The sequence below is a fragment of the Vipera berus genome, assembly GCF_964194415.1.
Source record: "Vipera berus genome assembly, chromosome: 6".
NCBI classification, from domain to species: Eukaryota; Metazoa; Chordata; class Lepidosauria; order Squamata; family Viperidae; genus Vipera; species Vipera berus.
In genome coordinates this window covers 20,206,665-20,224,615 of record NC_138208.1, presented here as the reverse complement: position 1 = coordinate 20,224,615, position 17,951 = coordinate 20,206,665, and the positions used below count along the sequence as shown (strand labels likewise).

Here is a 17,951-nt window from a genome sequence, read left to right as displayed (position 1 = left end):
AGGCTTAATCACCAAATACACTGAAGTAATACTAACATGAAGAGAAATGTGTTCGGAGCAAACAAGATGATAGCTTTGGGCCCAGTTGTGATCTAACAGTGGTTCCCAATCTCAGCAACTTTAAGATGGACAGATAGTTCTCAATTTACAACCATTTGTTTAATGATGGTTCAAATTATAAAAAAGTAACTTATGATCCATCTTCAAAGTTATGACCATTGCACCACTTACAGGTCAATGTGTGACCGATGTTAGGGTGCTTGTAACTGGAGCACATTTACAGTATCTGCAGCATTTTGGGGTTATGTGCTTGTGATTTGTGACTTTCCGAGTTGGCTTTTGACAAGCAAAATCAACTGGGGAAGCCTAATTCATTTAATGACTGATTCACTTAACAACTGCAGTGTTTTGCTTAATGACTCTGTTAAAAATGGTCAAAAAATTAGGTCCAAAATGTGACGATTCATTTTGCTACCCCATCGATTTATCATGGAAGTTCCAATCCCAATTTTGGTTGTAAATCGAGGACTATCTATAGGGATTTCAATTCCCAGAATTCCCCAGCAAGCCATGCTGGCTGGGGAATTCTGGCACTTGAAGTCCTACATCTAGAGACAGGGCTTTGTTAACACTGAGAAATACTGAGCATCACAGTTACATGCTAATATATGCCAGAATATTTTGAAATCTCTTTCAAATTCCTTGGCTATATACCAAACCACAATCCTTACAGATACTTGACATTAGCACTGAGATTGAAACCTATAGTAGAGAAGCACAGACTCTGATGGGGGGTCTAGGACAGTTCACTACAGCCAACTCACCACAGCACAACTGGCTGCAGGACTATTCAACACTGTATCAATCATTTCATTCACTTACTTTTATCATTGGTAACCATAATAAATTGAAATTATTGTAACTCCTGTATTTCTGGATTGACTTTATTTTATTACTGGGCACAGTTCGGTTGAAATTAACTTTTATATTTGTTGAATTGTCCTGTGGTGAGTTGTTCCACAGTGAGTTGTGGTGAGTTGTCCCATTCTGTTCAATGGATACTTTAAAAAAAAGGTTTTTTTTAAAGAATTTCTTAAAGGCAGAAATTGGCCCAGGAGAATCTGATGAAATAAATGGATATCTCCATTTTTTTCTTAGCTGCCAGTCTTTTGCAATTTATAATATTGCCTCAAGGAAAAAAAGTATTGTTATTTTAAATTCACCTCTTTGAAAGCTTCCCTGAATTCACCTCCGGGAGCCATTCCTAATTGTTCCGTGATATGTGCAGAGACTTTCAGCAGCAGCATTTGCATCAATCCAGACATGAGCCCATTCTAACACGAGGGAGGAAGAGACATCATTAAAATAAATATGTTAATCTTGAATTGAATAGAAAAAAAACCAAATATAATTCCATTAACAGTCTTGTGAAAGGAGAAAAACAGTTATTCTACCACTTGGAGCTGGCTTAGCACCAAATTTCCTACAAACTATATAAAGTCTGGTGTGCGTGTGTGTATGTGTGTGTGTGCACAGAGCCACTGCGGTGGTGATGATGGTGAGCAAGGAGTACAGTGACAGGTTCTAGGCCTCCCTTAGGTATAGAAGTTGTCTCTTTCAGCCCTTAACAGAAGTCAAAAACCATCTATCTGCCAGCCTGCATCAAGTAAACTGTTACTGTGCACGGTCATACAAGCAGGAAATGGGACCTTTAACACAGGACTGGTACTGGGCTGCAGCATGCTAGAAACCAGGCCACGCAAACAATCAAAGCCTTATCCACGGGATGCAGGCAGCACACCAAAGACACACCTCCTCCGGTCCACGGAAAAACCTCTCTCCACAGAACCAGTCCCTGGTGCCCAAAAGGTTAAGGGCCGCTGCCTTAACACATACAGGGCCTAGGCCCATGCACACAACCAAATCTTCATGGTCTTACAAAAGGGCAGCAGGATCAGGGTCATCCTGATATCTGAAGGGAGAATATTCTAGAGGAGAGGGGCCATGGCAAAGAATGCAAGTTTCCAGGTTCTTGCTACCTAACATTCCTTTGCTAACAGGACCTGTAACACGTCCAACCTACCAGACTGAATTGGATGGGTAGAAACAACTGGGAAGAGACGGTCCCTAAGATAACTCAGCCCCAAGCCATGAAGGCTTTCAAAGTGACTAGACCAGGGGTAGGCAACCTCGGCTCTTTTATGACTCATGGACTTCAACTCCCAGAATTCCTGAGTCAGCTGACTCAGGAATTCTGGGAGTTGAAGTCCATGAGTCATAAAAGAGCCGAGGTTGCCTACCCCCGGACTAGACAATCCACGCCCTATGGGGGTCATCATTTCAGAAATATTTCTTTAGCCAAACAGAATGACCATGGGTGGGGAAAAAAGCATAGCAACTGCTAACTTCCTGCCAGCTTCCCCACTGACTTTGCTTGTGGAAATCAAGCATAAACCTTCCTTCCTTCCCCTTCCCCTTTTCTTCACAGCAGGCAGGGGCTAAGAGACTGGCTGAGAAACTGTCATGAAACATTGAAAATGAAGACTATGACTGCAGCAACAATGTAGCATCATCCAGTAGTACTGAAACAATTTCCCCAAATTTCATTCTCTTGAAAGTCCTGGGTCATGGATTTTGCACACATTCTGTAAGTTAGAAATGAACCTTTATTGTCAAAGTACAACCATGTATACACTGAGATTGGCTGAGCCTCCCTTCGTGCCCCCACCCCCAACTTACAGTGACAGAAACCCTCCATCTTGTTACACCATGTGAGCTAATTGCACAACACACCAGCCTCGCAAGTCAATCATGCATAAAGTTTATAAAATTATATCCCGTTCAAAAGCCTAACAGCCCATGGATAAAAGCTGTTCTTCAGCCTGTTGGTACAGCTGGCTATACTCTTATATCTCCTACCCAATGGTAGGAGAGTAAAGAGATGCCGTCCAGGGTGTGAGTCATCCCTGAGAATTTTTCTCACTCTTCCAAGGCAGCGAGCCCTGGCGATGTCATCCAGTGGTGTCAGGAGACAGCCCACAATGTCTTGTGCTGTGCTCACCACCCTCTGTAATGCTTTCCTATCCGCGGCTGTCAGACCAGCATAACCAAACCACAATACAGTACGAGAGGACACTCTCTATAGTAGACCGGTAAAAGAGAGTCATTAGCCGTTGTTCTAGTCTATTTGAGGTATCTTGACTAAAAAGTTATTTCCCTATGATGCACCATTTCACCCAGTTAAAGGTCATGACAATGATATTGTTAGTAATATATAGATAATAGCACCCTGAATTGCATCTGGAAACACACTGGTAACTATTGCAGCTCATGAAGCAATTGTGTTACAGTGTGTCAAATATCCAATACCCTTTACTTCCTACTTCCTGTGTACCTTCTGAATGTTCTTCATGGGCAGCCCCATGTACAGCACATTGCAGTAGTCCAGTGTTTTTCAACCACTGTTCCGCGGCACACTAGTGTGCCGCGAGATGTTGCCTGGTGTGCCGTGGGAAAAATTGAAAAGTAATTATAAAATACTTTCTTTGTGTTTATTTGATTCCTATTCAAGAGAATTACTTTATATATAGTCAATATAGGCACAGAGTTAAATTTTTTAACATTTTCTAATGGTGGAGTGCCTTGTGATTTTTTTTCATGAAACAAGTGTGCCTTTGCCCGAAAAAGGTTGAAAAACACTGGAGTAGTCAATACAAGAGCTAACGAGACCATGAATGACTATGAACAAAGCCTACCAAACCAAGAAAGCTTCAACTGACACATCACTCTATTGTGTGCAAACGCCCTCCTGTATATGATCCACAACTTTCAGCGAAGAGGTCTGCATCCTTCAGTGGATTTATTCATAATTAGTGATAATTATGTACATATAATCCAAAAGTAACTAAAAACTCTGTAGTCATCTGTTAATCTCCTTCCTGGAGAATCAAAAGGGAAGAAAATGGTTCTAAAATTATCTGACTCATTCTAGCATAGCAATGTTTATTGTTTCAACCTTCTTGTCAAAGAACAGTAAAAATAATTCCCCAAATAAGTCAGTAATTAAAAGGTCCAACACAACATACAGCTTATTTTCTTGCTACTTCAAACAAAGGGGTTTGGTTTTTTTTTTTAAAAAAAATCTGATTTTCTACTTTAAAAACAATTATATAGCATTCTCCTCCTTTGCTAATGATGTTGTAGTCTTAGTTGATATCCTTTGCCATCAGACTGTACTTTTACTTTAAGACAGAATTTATAAATGTCATTGGTGCATGTTGTGGTGGTGGTGGTGGTGGTTAATCTTCAATTTGATTCATAATCTGGGACTGGTAAAAATTTAACAGTTCAAGTTGTTGTCGTTAGCATATGGCATTGTTACAAGAGCCAGGTGATCACAAGGCAATTGCCGAGTAATAGTTTGGCTTGCCTAGATACCAGCACTGTTGGAAGATCCACTTGCATGCTTCCCAAGATGCATCACAGGACAGCAAGCTGGCTTCGCACCAGAGAGAAAGATGAGTGGCTCTTCCTACAGCATCACCCAAGACCCCCTCCCTTCCCAGAGAACCTGCCTGGCAAATGGACACCATAACCAGGAAGGTTCAGAGCTGTCATCTGACTGCCTGCACAGAGCACCAACTCATCGCCCCACCAAAGTGGTACCTATCTATCTACTTGCACAGAACATGCTTTCAGACTGTAGATGGACAAACCCTGAAGCAAGTGACAGGAGCTTACCCTGCCACACAGCGCTAGGCTTGAAATGCCAGAGCTGAGACCATTTCCAGCATCATTAAGTCACTGAGCCACCTCCCATTTCCTGTTTCCAAATGCAGATTAGAAAATCATTCTGCTTTAGGTACATCATTTTGTTGTAACTTCTAAATGTCGCAATATTGACAATTGCAACGGGAAACAGAAACTATTTCTTTAGGGTGAGTCACAGATTACTGACCACCCATCTCTGCCCATACTTAAATCAGGAACAAATAGAAATATTCAGAATATTAAGACCAGTCCTCCAAGAATATTATCTAAACCTTATTACATGTCTTGGTTCTCTAGCTGCGCATTGTTAGAAGTTGCACTGTATAATCACATTTCAAAATGTTGATTTATTAGATTGTCCTGCCAAGAAGATTTGACATAACTGAAATTATCATTTTTGAAATCTTCTTGAGTTGCATTTGGGGCTCTCTTCCTCAAACTATTTAGGCTACGTATTTTAAGGCTATGTAAACTGTTCGAAGAGTCAAAGGTGTTTCGGAAGGTTTGAGGGTACGAGCATAGTTCCTGTGTGCAGCAGCATTTTTTTCTCCCAGGATCAAATGGCTGCTGAGCAATTCTGGAGGAGCCTTGTTTATACCCCTGCATACTTTGCAGAATATCTCCCTTCTCCACCACTAAAAACTGGTCTTTCCTCTTCTCTCTGCTTGGTTTATTTCCAACGTACATGCAATGGATCATTTAAACTTTAAGCAATAAAAAATGGGTACAATGTCCACAGCATGGCTGAGCAGAGGAAAAGGGACCAAGTCATATTAGCTCTTCACACCACACTGCAATTCACCTCCATACACCCTCTGAAAAGCAGTGAACAAGAAGTGATTATTATACGATAGCTCTTTTGTTGACCCCAGACTTAAGGCTAGAAACACCTAGGTCAGGGGTATACAACCTTGGCAACTTTTAAGATCTGTGGACTTCAACTCCCAAAATATGGGAGTTGAAATCCACAAGTCTTAAAGTTGCCACGGTTGGACAGCCCTGACCTCGATAAAAGAAGTAGTTCTGACTCAGAGTGTGAAAAAGCAATGGAAGCTCAAGCAATCCTTTTCTGTAGGAATTTCAGAAAAAGTTGGAAAATTTAAACTTGTACAAGTTTACGCTATTTACAGCTGCGTGCCAATGCTGTGCATACTTATTTCAAAAGGCACCTCTTGAAGAAGCTACGAAAAGAATTCTACAGTTGATTTCATGCTGTAGACTTAACACCAGCCACAGTTGCAGCCGATTATAAAAGCAGAAAAGGTATGGTTTGAATCTCTTCGTGATGAATTATCTCATACAACCAAAACAAGTGGACTTTATCATAGAGGAACACACACCTGCTTTATAGCTTGCTGAAGCTTCTCCAGATTGATTTCTTTGGCTTCCTTTAGCAAAGTTCTTTCATCCATTTTTAACATAGAAACTCTATATTGGCACAGCTCAACCACGACCACATCAGGCTGAACCTCCTGTATTGTCTGCAAGAGATGGATTCAGGCTCAAACCTACAGACAAAATTAAAAAGAACCAACCTGCAACGTTCTATACTAGCGTGCTGAATAGCCTCATCACAGACATCTTTAAAAATGCAATGGAGTATAAATGCTTGTGTTCTGTTTTCAAAATTTTACAAGTTTAAAATAATTACATTATTAAAGTGATTTAAATAATTTAAATAATCTTTTTTTAAAAAATAACTTTTTAAAAAATACTAGTTTTTTCTAGTATTCTTATAGAAGTCATCAAAAGAAATAGATGACAACACTTCTTTTTACGTAAAGAAAAGAATTCTATTTTTTTTCTCATCAGGATTTTTGTCCTAAGAAGGTTGTCACACACTCCATTCTTCCTTTAAACCTTCAAAGTTGTATTAAATCCACAAAGAGATCCTCAAACTATATACTCATAGATTATGTATTTACATTACAAAATGGTTTGATAGAAACTTGAAACAAAGGTACATTCAATCATTTTACAAAGATCTTCAAGATTTCATAGAAGATGATCTATTAAAAAACCCCACTGCCAATTTCAATAATTACCTTTACCACATCTTTTTTGCTGCTATCGCTGAAGTGGGCAGTGCCAACGACATAAACTTTGGAGCCCTCTTCAGTTGCAAATTCCGTCACAGTGCTTGGAAGGCTGGGCTTCTTCTGTCTCTTCTTCATCTTCATCTCCAGAAGTATTTTTAATGCATCTGCATCAGCTTTGCGTATGAAAACAGTGACATTCATTTCAAAATTCAAATATTCAACGGCGACCTTTCACAATCCTATCATCTATGCAATGGAAGTGACTAGGCTAGGCTAAGTTTACTAGACTAAGTTTACTAGTCCAACCTCCATTTTGGGTTGTGAACTTTAGGGACAAAATCAGCAAGGCTTCAGAATGTATACCTAAAACCTCTTTACACCATTCACTCTTTTTGAGCCCCAGTTTGGATCTGTTTGGAAAAGCCTTAGGATCCTCCCCTGTTGCTTCATTGCCATTGGGGGGGAAAAGAACTGTGTTAAGGGATTCCAGCTGATTCACAGATGTAATACAGTTCTTTGCAATCCAATTTTTTTGCACGTCAACAATAAAAAGTCGTACCAAAGACAAAATGATTCAGATTTGTCATACTCTATTCCAAATCACTAAATTGGAGAGTTGTTTTTTGCACAGGCAATTTTTCATAGAACACTCACAATTTAAATATCATCAAACAAGCTAAGCAGCTTGCCCACAAGAATTAACATGTTTTACTCCTCTAGCCATTAAATCAGAAAGAAGAATACCATAGTTATCTGTAATATAAGATCTCTGTTTAGGAGGACATTATAAATATAAAAGTCCTATTTACATCAGCTTTCCTCTAAATGCAAAAACTTTGCAAATAATTGCTAGCCTATCATCCTATGAGCTAACCGGCTCTTAAATAATCAGAATTAGCAATGCTCTATTGCTAATTCTAACACAATTTTGGAATTCTTACAGCTGCTACTGTACTAAACTAGCCAGTTTAAGAATTCATTGTTGATAAAAACTGTCTTGTCATTTAGGGTATTTTTAGATACAAATATTCTATTTCATCAAAATAGATCCAAAAACCAGATTACTGAAAGCAACAGCTTCAAAGACAAAGCAAAACTAATGGGAACTACTGTCCATTAAATTCTATTTTTCTAATAGCTTCCTCCTAACACATTATTCTAAGTGTCTCTACCATTAAGTTATTTTAAGCAAATAATATATTACAAAGGTCTCAGCCAATCCTGCAGTAACAGGTTTTGGGGTTTTTTTTAACCAAAGGAAGTTATAAAAATGGTGAATATCTGTAGCTCCAGCATAGGATAAGTGTGAAGGTTTGTTCTCCGAGCTTGTGGGTTGGTTTCTGAATGTTTCATAACCAGGCTAGGTAACATCTTGCAGGGGTAGGCAACCTTGGCTCTTTTATGACTCGTGGACTTCAACTCCCAGAATTCCTGAGCCAGCATAGCTGGCTCAGGAATTCTGGGAGTTGAAGTCCACGAGTCATAAAAGAGCTAAGGTTGCCTACCCCTGGTTAAGGGGATGTCAGTGTTCTTCTGTCTGAAGAACAATGACGTCCCGTAAACTCTGCTGAAGATGTTACCTAGCCTGGTTACGAAACATTCAGAAACCAACCCACAAGCTCGGAGAATGAACCTTCACCCTGAGTTATAAAAATAGAAATATGTTGTGCACATGGAAGCCTCTAGAACACATAGCTCTACAAGAACAAAATGAGGTGGTTCATTCTACCTTGGTCAATATGCCATCTATTCTGATACATGTGTAGGTTAATCCAAAGTGGGAGTCTTTCTAACGCATCAAGCTCTGACTCTTTAGGCTACAGCAGTTGCAAACATCTGAGAAGCCCTAACTCTAATCAAAACTGCTAACAGCTTTGAAACAAAAGCAAACTGGCTTTCCAATAGGATAAAACATACAAATATTTGATGCAATATCTGAAGCATCTTCTGGTCCATCGCCTTCTGCATTAGGTAAGGGTTCTGGTTCTGCAGCAGCCTGTACGGAATGAAAACAAAGAATGCAGGCTTTTTTTAATTATTATTTTTTTACATTCTAGTTTACACCACTCAAATTCATTCGCTATTGTTATTGGTTGTAAGTTAAGAAACAAGTTAACTTACGACTTCAATTATTCTACTGCTTGGAAACAGGCTGTAGTTGAAAAACACAGGCAATTCCAAGTGTATATGGATAGTTACAATGACCTTACAAATTATAATGAAGTGACCTCGAATTATGGTTGTGGTGATCATTAAGGGATCATTGCGTGACTGCGCCCGATTTTACAAGCCATCTTTTTCCCTCACGGTTGTTAAATGAACACAGTGATTGTTACGCGAACCCATTGTGTGCAGTGGATATTTTTTTGCCAGAAACCAGAAGTAAAGCCAATTTCTGGCAAGAAATGACGTAAATCGTGATCATGTGGCCACAGGACTCTGCCAACGGCTATAAATATGGTTTGATGGCCATGTAACATAAATGCGATCACATGACTATGGTGGTGGTGGGCAGTCATTGGATCTTTGAAAATAACCCATAAATCGCATGGAGGAGGTTAGGTGAAAATCTGAATAGTCCTAAGTGACTCGTCATAAGTGGAGGACTACCTGTAGAGCACCTATCTGAAAGCAACAATACTGTAACATATTAATAATTAGCCATAAATGTATTGGCAATGGAGGCAAGTGAGCTTTTTCTTCCTTTTAGAGACTAATGGTTTTAAAGGGATGGTTGTCAATCTTTCATGTAAATGCATTTTGGGCTACTTGCCACAAACAATTTGCTGGATGGAGCTCAAGCACACCCTGTCCTCTCCATGTAAAACAACAGGCAAGGATATAATCCTATTTCCTTAAGGCAAGTCAATGATAAATAAAGTAGCTGTATTAAGGGGGTTCTGTTAAAAATAAGATTTATACCCATCTTTTTATTCAAACGAATGCTCAAGGTTTAATAACAAATCCAGAGTGGCAGTATATAATCCTACAGCTCTCAGGGTGGAAGGAAGATCTATTGGGGGTTTTGCTGTCACAATGTTACTTTGGTAATTTATAGTGCATTGCAGGGCAAGTATACACAAGAGTGTAGCCTCTGATACCAGATTTTCAAGGCCTAGTAGATGGATAACCTTATCTTTAGATCAGTCAATCAGTCTAACCTAGCCTTCCCCAGGTTAGTGCCTTTGACTCTGCCTGCTGGGAGTTGTGAAAGTTTAAATTCAACACATCTGCAGCTTATCAGCTTAGCTTCCATCTTCTGCTTGCTTGCACACTGCACACACCACAAATATCTGCTAAACATACCAGCAGAAGTACTTCTCCCAGCTACATACCATATTGTAATTTGCAAATTTACCTCTTGCTGTTGATCCCCCTCCATCGCTGGAATGTCCCTTCTTCTTACCAATCAAATAAGATCTACAGAAAAGACAAGGCAAGCTGTCAGGACACTGTACTGACAAAGTTTAAAGTGTCTAATCAAAAAGTACCAGTTCAAGTCACTAATTAGGGCAAATCATAAATGTCTGCTTAAACCAAGAGTATATCAATCCTGCCCAAAAGATATTCAAGAAGTATGAAAGACTGCCTGTGACATTGGCTTGATTTCTCTCATAGATATTGGGGTGGGGGGGTTGAATCAGTGTTGATTCCAGGCAACCTCTTGGACAGATCTCTTCAGTTTTCTAAGCAAGATTTCAGAGGTGGTTTGCCATTGCCTGCTTGCTAGGACTGAGAGAGTGCCTGGCCCAAGATCACTCAGCTGGCCATGTGTCTAAGAGGTGACTAGAACTCACTGTCTCCCAGCTTCTAGCCCAGTGCCTTAACCACTGCACCAGACTAGATCTCAATAAGGACAATGTTTATTAGTTTATGCAAAATGTGAAGGAAAACAAAACGTAAAAAAGGCAGCCTGAGGTTGAATATTTACCTAGCAAGGTACAGTATATTAAGCTTAGTCAGATGTACACAAACCAGTCTGCAATTATTCTCCTCACCCATGTAGAGATTAAAGTTGATGAACGTGATGGACACGTGCAGAAACTCTTGCCTATTCAGAGAAGACTGAAACATTTTTTAAGTCCTGAACAACCTGATAATGTTTGGAACTCTCTCAAGCATCACCTCCCTAACTCACAAGTATAAGGAAAGGAGGTACAGAGCAGAGTTGCAAGATTCTGCTATTATGCCAATCTCTTACAGGTAGACTTGACTTATGACTGTCTTACAATTATAAAGGTCTCAGAGAAGTCCACAAAGCCCATAAAGTCATTGCCATAAAGCACTTCCAGTCATTGCCAAAATGTTACACCATCATCCCAGTCACATGATCATAATCGGGGTGTTTGGTAACCTGTTCACACTTACAGTCGGCTGCCAGGTGCCCCCATGTGATTGCCATTATTTCTGCCAGCTTCCCCAGAGGGTCAATGGGGAAGCCACCAGGGAAGGTTACAAACTGCTGCCACCTATTAAGAGGTCTCCCATTCATCTCTGGGGGCTGGCTGAAAGAGCTGCCTGACAAGGGGACTGAACCTCTTTGATGGGATGCAGAAATGTGAAGATTTCAGCTCTGCTCTAGTACCTTGCCAAAGCTGAAATCCTTCGGCAGGCAGTTCTTTCAGCCAGTTCCCAGAGTTAAGAGGGACCCAAAATCCAAGCAGAAAGCAGAGAGGCAGCACATTAAGGTAAAGAGCACAGGGTGTCTCAACCATGTAGGGGAGGCCCAGCACAGACCACGAATAAGTTTTTCTTCACTCAGGGGCTGAAAATCCTGTTTGGATTTCCACAGGGAAGATTTTCAGCTCCTGAATAGAAAGCAGCATGGTAAGGAGCACAAGGTGCTCAGAGGAGAGAAACCCCTGGGAAACCTGGTAAAGGTTGCACATTAGTGTCTTTTCACTCTTCACTCACAAAATATGCCTGGATTTTGGCAGGGAAGATTTTCAGCTCCTGATCAGAGCCTCTCAGGATTCCCATTCCCCCCACCCGCCCAAGGCTCCTTATATGGAATTCTGTCCACTTAATGAGCTGTGAGATCATTTAACAAGTATAACCTGGAGTGCTGGGACTGCGGTCATTGAACAAAGCAATCATGTGGGCATCTCACTTAACCACTTGTTCAATGACCAAGATTCTGACCTCAGTTGCGGTTGTAAATCAAGGACCACCTATATTATGATTATCATCATTATTTTTGTAATTTTAGCCTTCCTGTGGAATTGGTTTCATAGTCTGGCCTAACCAATGGGGCTGACATCTGCTTTCTTCCCAAAATCAAACTCTCCAGTTAAAATCACAAGGTTTAAACAATGAAATCCTATCCCCAGTATTTTCTCACAAAAATGTGCAAAGCATAAACTAAAAATGTATCTGCTGAAGTGGCTACAGTCCACAAAATTCTATATTACCTTAAATGTGTTTAGCCTTCAGATGCTGCAAAATTATTTGCTCTTTCTGCAAATAAAGACCAACAACATGGCTATTTCTTTCAAAGTTAAAAATCTGGAAAGCACTCAGAGAAATTAACTACGTAATTATTTCAGCAAGTCCTTTAAAGCCCAGCAATTTATCACAGGAGACCAGATAGCGTACTGCTATCCTATGAATGCTGCTGCTGCTGCTGCTGGTGGGGAAGTAACATTCATAAATGGAAGAAAAAGAATGGATATGGACTTTGACAGCAAATCCACGATTTCCACTCCCATTGTATTCAATACAATGCTACTTCCAGCTCCTTTGTTCAGATGACTTAATGTAACAGTGCATCGGGAGTTGAGGATAGATAGCATAGCAAACACTAAAGTTATATACACTACTTCTAGTATTTTTGCCATATGGGCCAAAAAGTTTGAATTTGACTGAATTACAAACAGCTGCACTATAAAGTCATTAGAATGGACTTCAAAAGGAAAATGAATCCTTCAAAAATAATTATAAAGATTCTGTATGAAAGTTGCATTAGGAAGAAACCTTTTCCAAGATTAAAAAATTCTATCAGATTTACCTTTAGTACTAATTGTACAGAAATTTAAACAATATCACTAATAGCATATCAAATGTCCAAACTCGTTTGTAAGATGATGTGCCATAGAGTAGAAATTAACAATACAGAAGAAAAAGACACAGCTTTTTCTTAGAGATACAATTTTTTTTCATTTAATTACTCACATTTATATTCATACTTAAATCAGAAATGTTACTGAATGGCCCTGTGCTGAAAGGCATAACATTATGAATAATACTATTTTTAGATCTGCTCTATTCCAAATGCTAATTTCCAATGTCCCGGAACTTACTGAATAAATCTGTACAGACACCCAATAATTCTAAAATTATAAATAATAAATTGCAAATAATAATGTGCAAATGGGCATTAAGTGTGACTAGGAGCCCGCAAAGGAAGAAGCCTAAATTTTCACTATAGATTTGTCTAATTTCAGCCCTCTGAATTTCACTTTATGCATGTTTGGGCACACCCACTCTTTTCTTTATTTGGCCTTTATGGAACTAAAAAGTAGTATTTAATAAGTACTTGATGGAAGAAGTTAAGTTATTAACTGTGGCCTGCAAATCTGACAGACTGAAGTATAATTTTAGCTAAACAATTCACACTTATACTGTGCCTTTACAGCAACAGAGAATCAGTCAATATGTGATCATCCACCACTGGCTTTCTAAGGCTGGACACCTTTGAAAGTAGCAATCTGCTATTCTGTTTATTTATAAATATACTCCAATTCCCTAACTGTACATGGTCTATAATAAACTGTATCATAAAAATCAAACTTAACTCATGCCTCTTCAATAACATTTTTTATAACTCATTAAATCATATTGCTAAAAAGCAGAAAACTACTGCAAAATTCAGTTTATCAATTTCCATGACTTCATCCTATCATTTGCTTATATGCCATTCTAATACGTTATTTTTATTTTAACACTACAATTCCACCTGATCTAATTGTCTATCTGCAAATTTGGCTTTAGCATCATTTCTCTTTGCATAAAACATCCATGCTACAGTTACCGTATATTTCATTATGAAATTGGACTCTTTCCAATTGTTATTTCCCAGTATTTCTGTCAGCAAATTGTTTTATACTGACATTGTCAACAATAAGCAGAATACTCCTCATTCATCTTATTTATAATTTTAATGTCTGACCAAGTTCTGAATCACTTTCTATTTTTTTTAATATACTGAACCAGAGAAAATCTCATTTTCCTTTGTCTCCAGAGAAATATCTGAATCTACTTAAAGTTACTTTAATTGATTCACATTTGAATTTTCTTTTACACCAATCTATACAAACTCCTTTTATTATTACTTTTTCAGATTCTGGCCTAGTCTATTGCAGCTAATTTGTTTTAACGTATTTCAGTTGAGTTTGAAAGTTTTTAGTATCTATTTTTTTCTAAGTCAGTAGACTGATTCATCTAGAAAAGGATTATTTTGTTTTAAATTTTCAATTGTTAAAATGTAATTGCCTTAAGAAATGGTCTGGTATAGGGGTAAAGGCATTGGCTAGGAACATAGTCAAATTCACCCTCAGACACTGAAACTCACTTTGGGACAATCACACTCACTTATTGTTGGGGGGGGAGGAAGAAGATAGTATTTGCAGACTGTTTTGAGCTCCAGGAGGAAATATTTGTCTAACAAATGAATGGGTAAATAAATGCTATCCCCAGTGATAAAAAGTGATAATAATTGGCATATTTCTGTAAAGATCTCATATTCCCAATCAATTTGAAATCAGTTTGGTACTTGAGATTCTACTTGCTCTCTTTTACCACCCATGAAATAGATGACTGTACTCCAAGGATTTTCAAAACAAATGAAGTAAAATATTCTTCCAGATAATTATTTTTAAAATAAACTTAGTAGTCCACTATTTTCAGCTTTTCCAGAAAAATAATTATCACGGTGCTTTGGAATTGATCAAGTTAAATCAAATAAGAGAAAACAGAAACTGCTGGTATTTTTGATCAATGAAAACAATAATGGTATACTCTTTTGTTATTATAGACTGCAAAATACTAACCTGCTTTGACTTTCTTTTATTTTACTATATAGCCAATGGATAGATCTTAGTGCACATTCCACTTTAGTGACAGGAACATTTAGCTTTTAAATCAATTTTCTGAGGCATTAAGTCATCCCAAAACATAAAAACACCTGACTGTTCCACCATTCATTCTGGAGTCAAGACAGTGAACAATCAAGAGCCCAAAGTTCACTTCCAGGACCAAGAAATAATTGGATGCTGGAATTTGTACCCAGTCAAACTAGCTCATCTTTCAGGAGTTTATGCAATCATTTGATATGTTGTTCAGTCACCATGAAACCTGTTAGACTACAATTCAACTTAAGTAACTTCTAAGTTACTTAAGGAAAGAATTGTTACTTCAAAAATACAAATATAGTAAGCTCACCAGATGTACAAGAGGGAACTAAATGCTTCATTTTGATAATGCATAGTCACAAGAGTCAACTCTGGTTCCTTAAATGCAGGGGAAAAACATGTATATCTGATGTGTTAAAACCATCCTCCCCAACTTGGTGATGACTACTGGTCAGGAATGATGGGAGTTGTAGTTCTCACAAATCTGGAGAGCACAAGATTCGAGAAAAAGGATCGCAACGTACCCACTATACAACATACATGAATTTCCAGGAGGTGATAATAAACTAAAAAAATAAACACCCCTTTTCCCCAATTCTTAAGCCAAAGAGTTTTGTACCTCTTTTATAAATCTGAAAACTTTTCCAAAAGTTCATATACTATTTGATTAAACAGGCCAACCTGCAAACTACCTAGTTCCAAGTAAATTTCCAGTGGTTACAGTTGACTCACATCCCTGCAATGAGGGGATAAATGTGTTTTCGGTCTTTTAAGTGAGACCATAGCTAGATCAGATTTACTGGAACTGGCACAGGATATCAAATACATATCAAACATCTTGGTGCAGAAATGTGCAATATATAAGTTTTGGGCATAACAAAGGAAAGTCAAAACTCAAAATGAGATTCACATGGGAATGCTTGACGTGTCCTGCTGACGTGTATCTAACCTTGTTTTAAGCTACTGGATTTTAGTTTTAGTATAACATTCATGAAATAGAACATGGGCATATAGACAATTTGATACACACAAACACATATACACACACCGGCTATATACACACATATAATTAAAATGCCACATTAAAATATTTTATATACTATCATGCCACTGCATCAATTATTCAAATAATTCCAAAACAAGCCTCTGTTATTAGAATAGAAAAGTTATTTCAGTAAGGGAATCAATCCTTGTATTTTTTGGAACATATTAATAGCAATATGAATTTAAATGCATATTCTCTTACAATCTGAATTTTGCTCCAATTTAATTTCTGGCTGAATGGTGTCTTTCTTCATTAAAAATGCTATTACTACAGGGCAAAAGTAATTACACACATCATTCCACCAACGAAAACTACAAAAGTGTGCTGCAGCCTATTATTAGCAAGCAATCTAAATTGCTTTTCCAGTTTCTACAAAATAACACCTATTTGGCAAGAGCTAAGAATAGACAAAGTCCCTTTACACCGTCACACATTATAATATTGTCATTTTCTATCTTTGCGGGAAAAACAGAAAAGTTTTATTCGATCCCCAGCACCATATGCCACTTGCTGGGTTCCTTTGCACAACTTTCCAATTAGGCTGCCTCGTGGGAAAACCCCTGAAGAGACTTTTGCCTAGATACGTTGGGAGATGCTAGGAAGGAGGGGAAAAAAAAGTTTAAAGGTACAACAAAGCAGACATCCCATTAAAACTAATACACAATATAAAGCAAGCCCACTTGTTCACAAACTTCCACCAGATATTTTTTTTTTAAAAAATAATAATTTCACACCTTCCGCTCTTCTCTCCCCCCACCCCCCAACTTGGCATTTGGCCATTTTGGAGAAAGGACGGTGGGGAGGGTGCCTGAAAATTAAACCGACATTGTCCCTACTGCAGTCAAAACCTTGCCAACGACAAGCCGGAGACACACCAGGAGAGACTCGGCCAACTCCGTACTGCTCCAAGCAAAAATTAAGCAGGAAATACTAACTACCTCGCCCCTTACTTACTTTCCAAGCTATGCCGCTCCCCGACAAGGGAGAAACCTTGTGCGTACGAACCACCAGCTGAAACTCAAAGCGGTTCCGGGACCAAACTTAGAAAAGAAAAAGTCCCCAAAGGGAAAAACGAGTCCTCCGGGGACTCGCGGCAGATTAGCCTGACAACACGTTGTATTAGTCATTCATATGGGAGGTGGAGGGAGGGGGGGGGAAGAAAGTGCGCCGCTTTGCATTCTGGTAGCTGTAGTTCAGCCTCGCTTCCTGCTCCTCTCCTCTGCACGGCAAAGGGCGGAGATTGGAACGGCCAACTACAACTCCCGAGGTGCAGAGCAAGGCGCATGTGCGCTGACTCTAGGTGCGGAGAGTGGTCCGCTTTCGTGTTGGGAGTTTCTCCGTGGGGGGGTTTCTGCACGGGTGGCGATGCGTTCTGCGAGCTGCAACTTTATTTATTGAATTCAATCTGTAGAGCCGCCCATCTCTGGTTTTAGGAGCTTTTCTCGGCTATCAACGTCTGTAGAGGATTGTTGGGAAAAGTAGTGTTTTCTAAGCTTAGCGAGTTGTAAGATATACGGATTTCAACTTCCACAATTCCCCAGCAAGTCTTCTGGCTGAAGTGTTCTGGGAGCTGAAGTCCACACATCTTAAAGTTGGTAAGGTTGAGTAACACTGGGGTAAAACCATGGGATACTTCTGCTCCTTGGTCTCCCTAGATTCTGTTAAATCAGTGGAATTTGCTTGTTCTGCAAAACTGGACAACCGCTGGATAGAAGCAGGAGGCTATAACTTTCTTTATCTCTTTGCTGCTTTTTAGCACTCTTGGATTTTTGCATGTCAGATCTGGAAGTGATAAGTTTGGGTGTTTTTTTTTAAAAGAAGGCGGGTAAGATTATATGTGTCCAACAGGAAATGTAAGATGTAATCCTAGGCTCAGATTCCATTGAGCTAAAACTTTCTAAGCCATTTTGGATATTAAAAACCCAAAATGGAGACGAGAGTCTCCATTCAAGACTAAGACATACATGG

General features: G+C 39.0%; 1 protein-coding gene across 2 annotated transcripts in view; it reads right to left on the bottom strand.

Annotated features, from left to right (window-relative positions):
• Positions 1–17,100, bottom strand: part of TRABD (TraB domain containing) — a 29,224-nt gene extending 12,124 nt beyond the window's left edge. For both annotated transcript variants that reach the window (XM_081330160.1, XM_081330159.1), the window contains exons 1-6: positions 16,938–17,100; positions 10,168–10,229; positions 8,727–8,805; positions 6,816–6,982; positions 6,111–6,251; positions 1,224–1,334 (exon numbers count right to left, since the gene is read on the bottom strand). In XM_081330160.1, coding sequence (XP_081186286.1) covers positions 1,224–1,334; positions 6,111–6,251; positions 6,816–6,982; positions 8,727–8,805; positions 10,168–10,191 — 522 coding nt within the window. In that variant the 5' untranslated portion in view covers positions 10,192–10,229; positions 16,938–17,100. The remainder of the gene's footprint in view (positions 1–1,223; positions 1,335–6,110; positions 6,252–6,815; positions 6,983–8,726; positions 8,806–10,167; positions 10,230–16,937) is intronic.
• Positions 17,101–17,951: the final 851 nt, after the last annotated feature.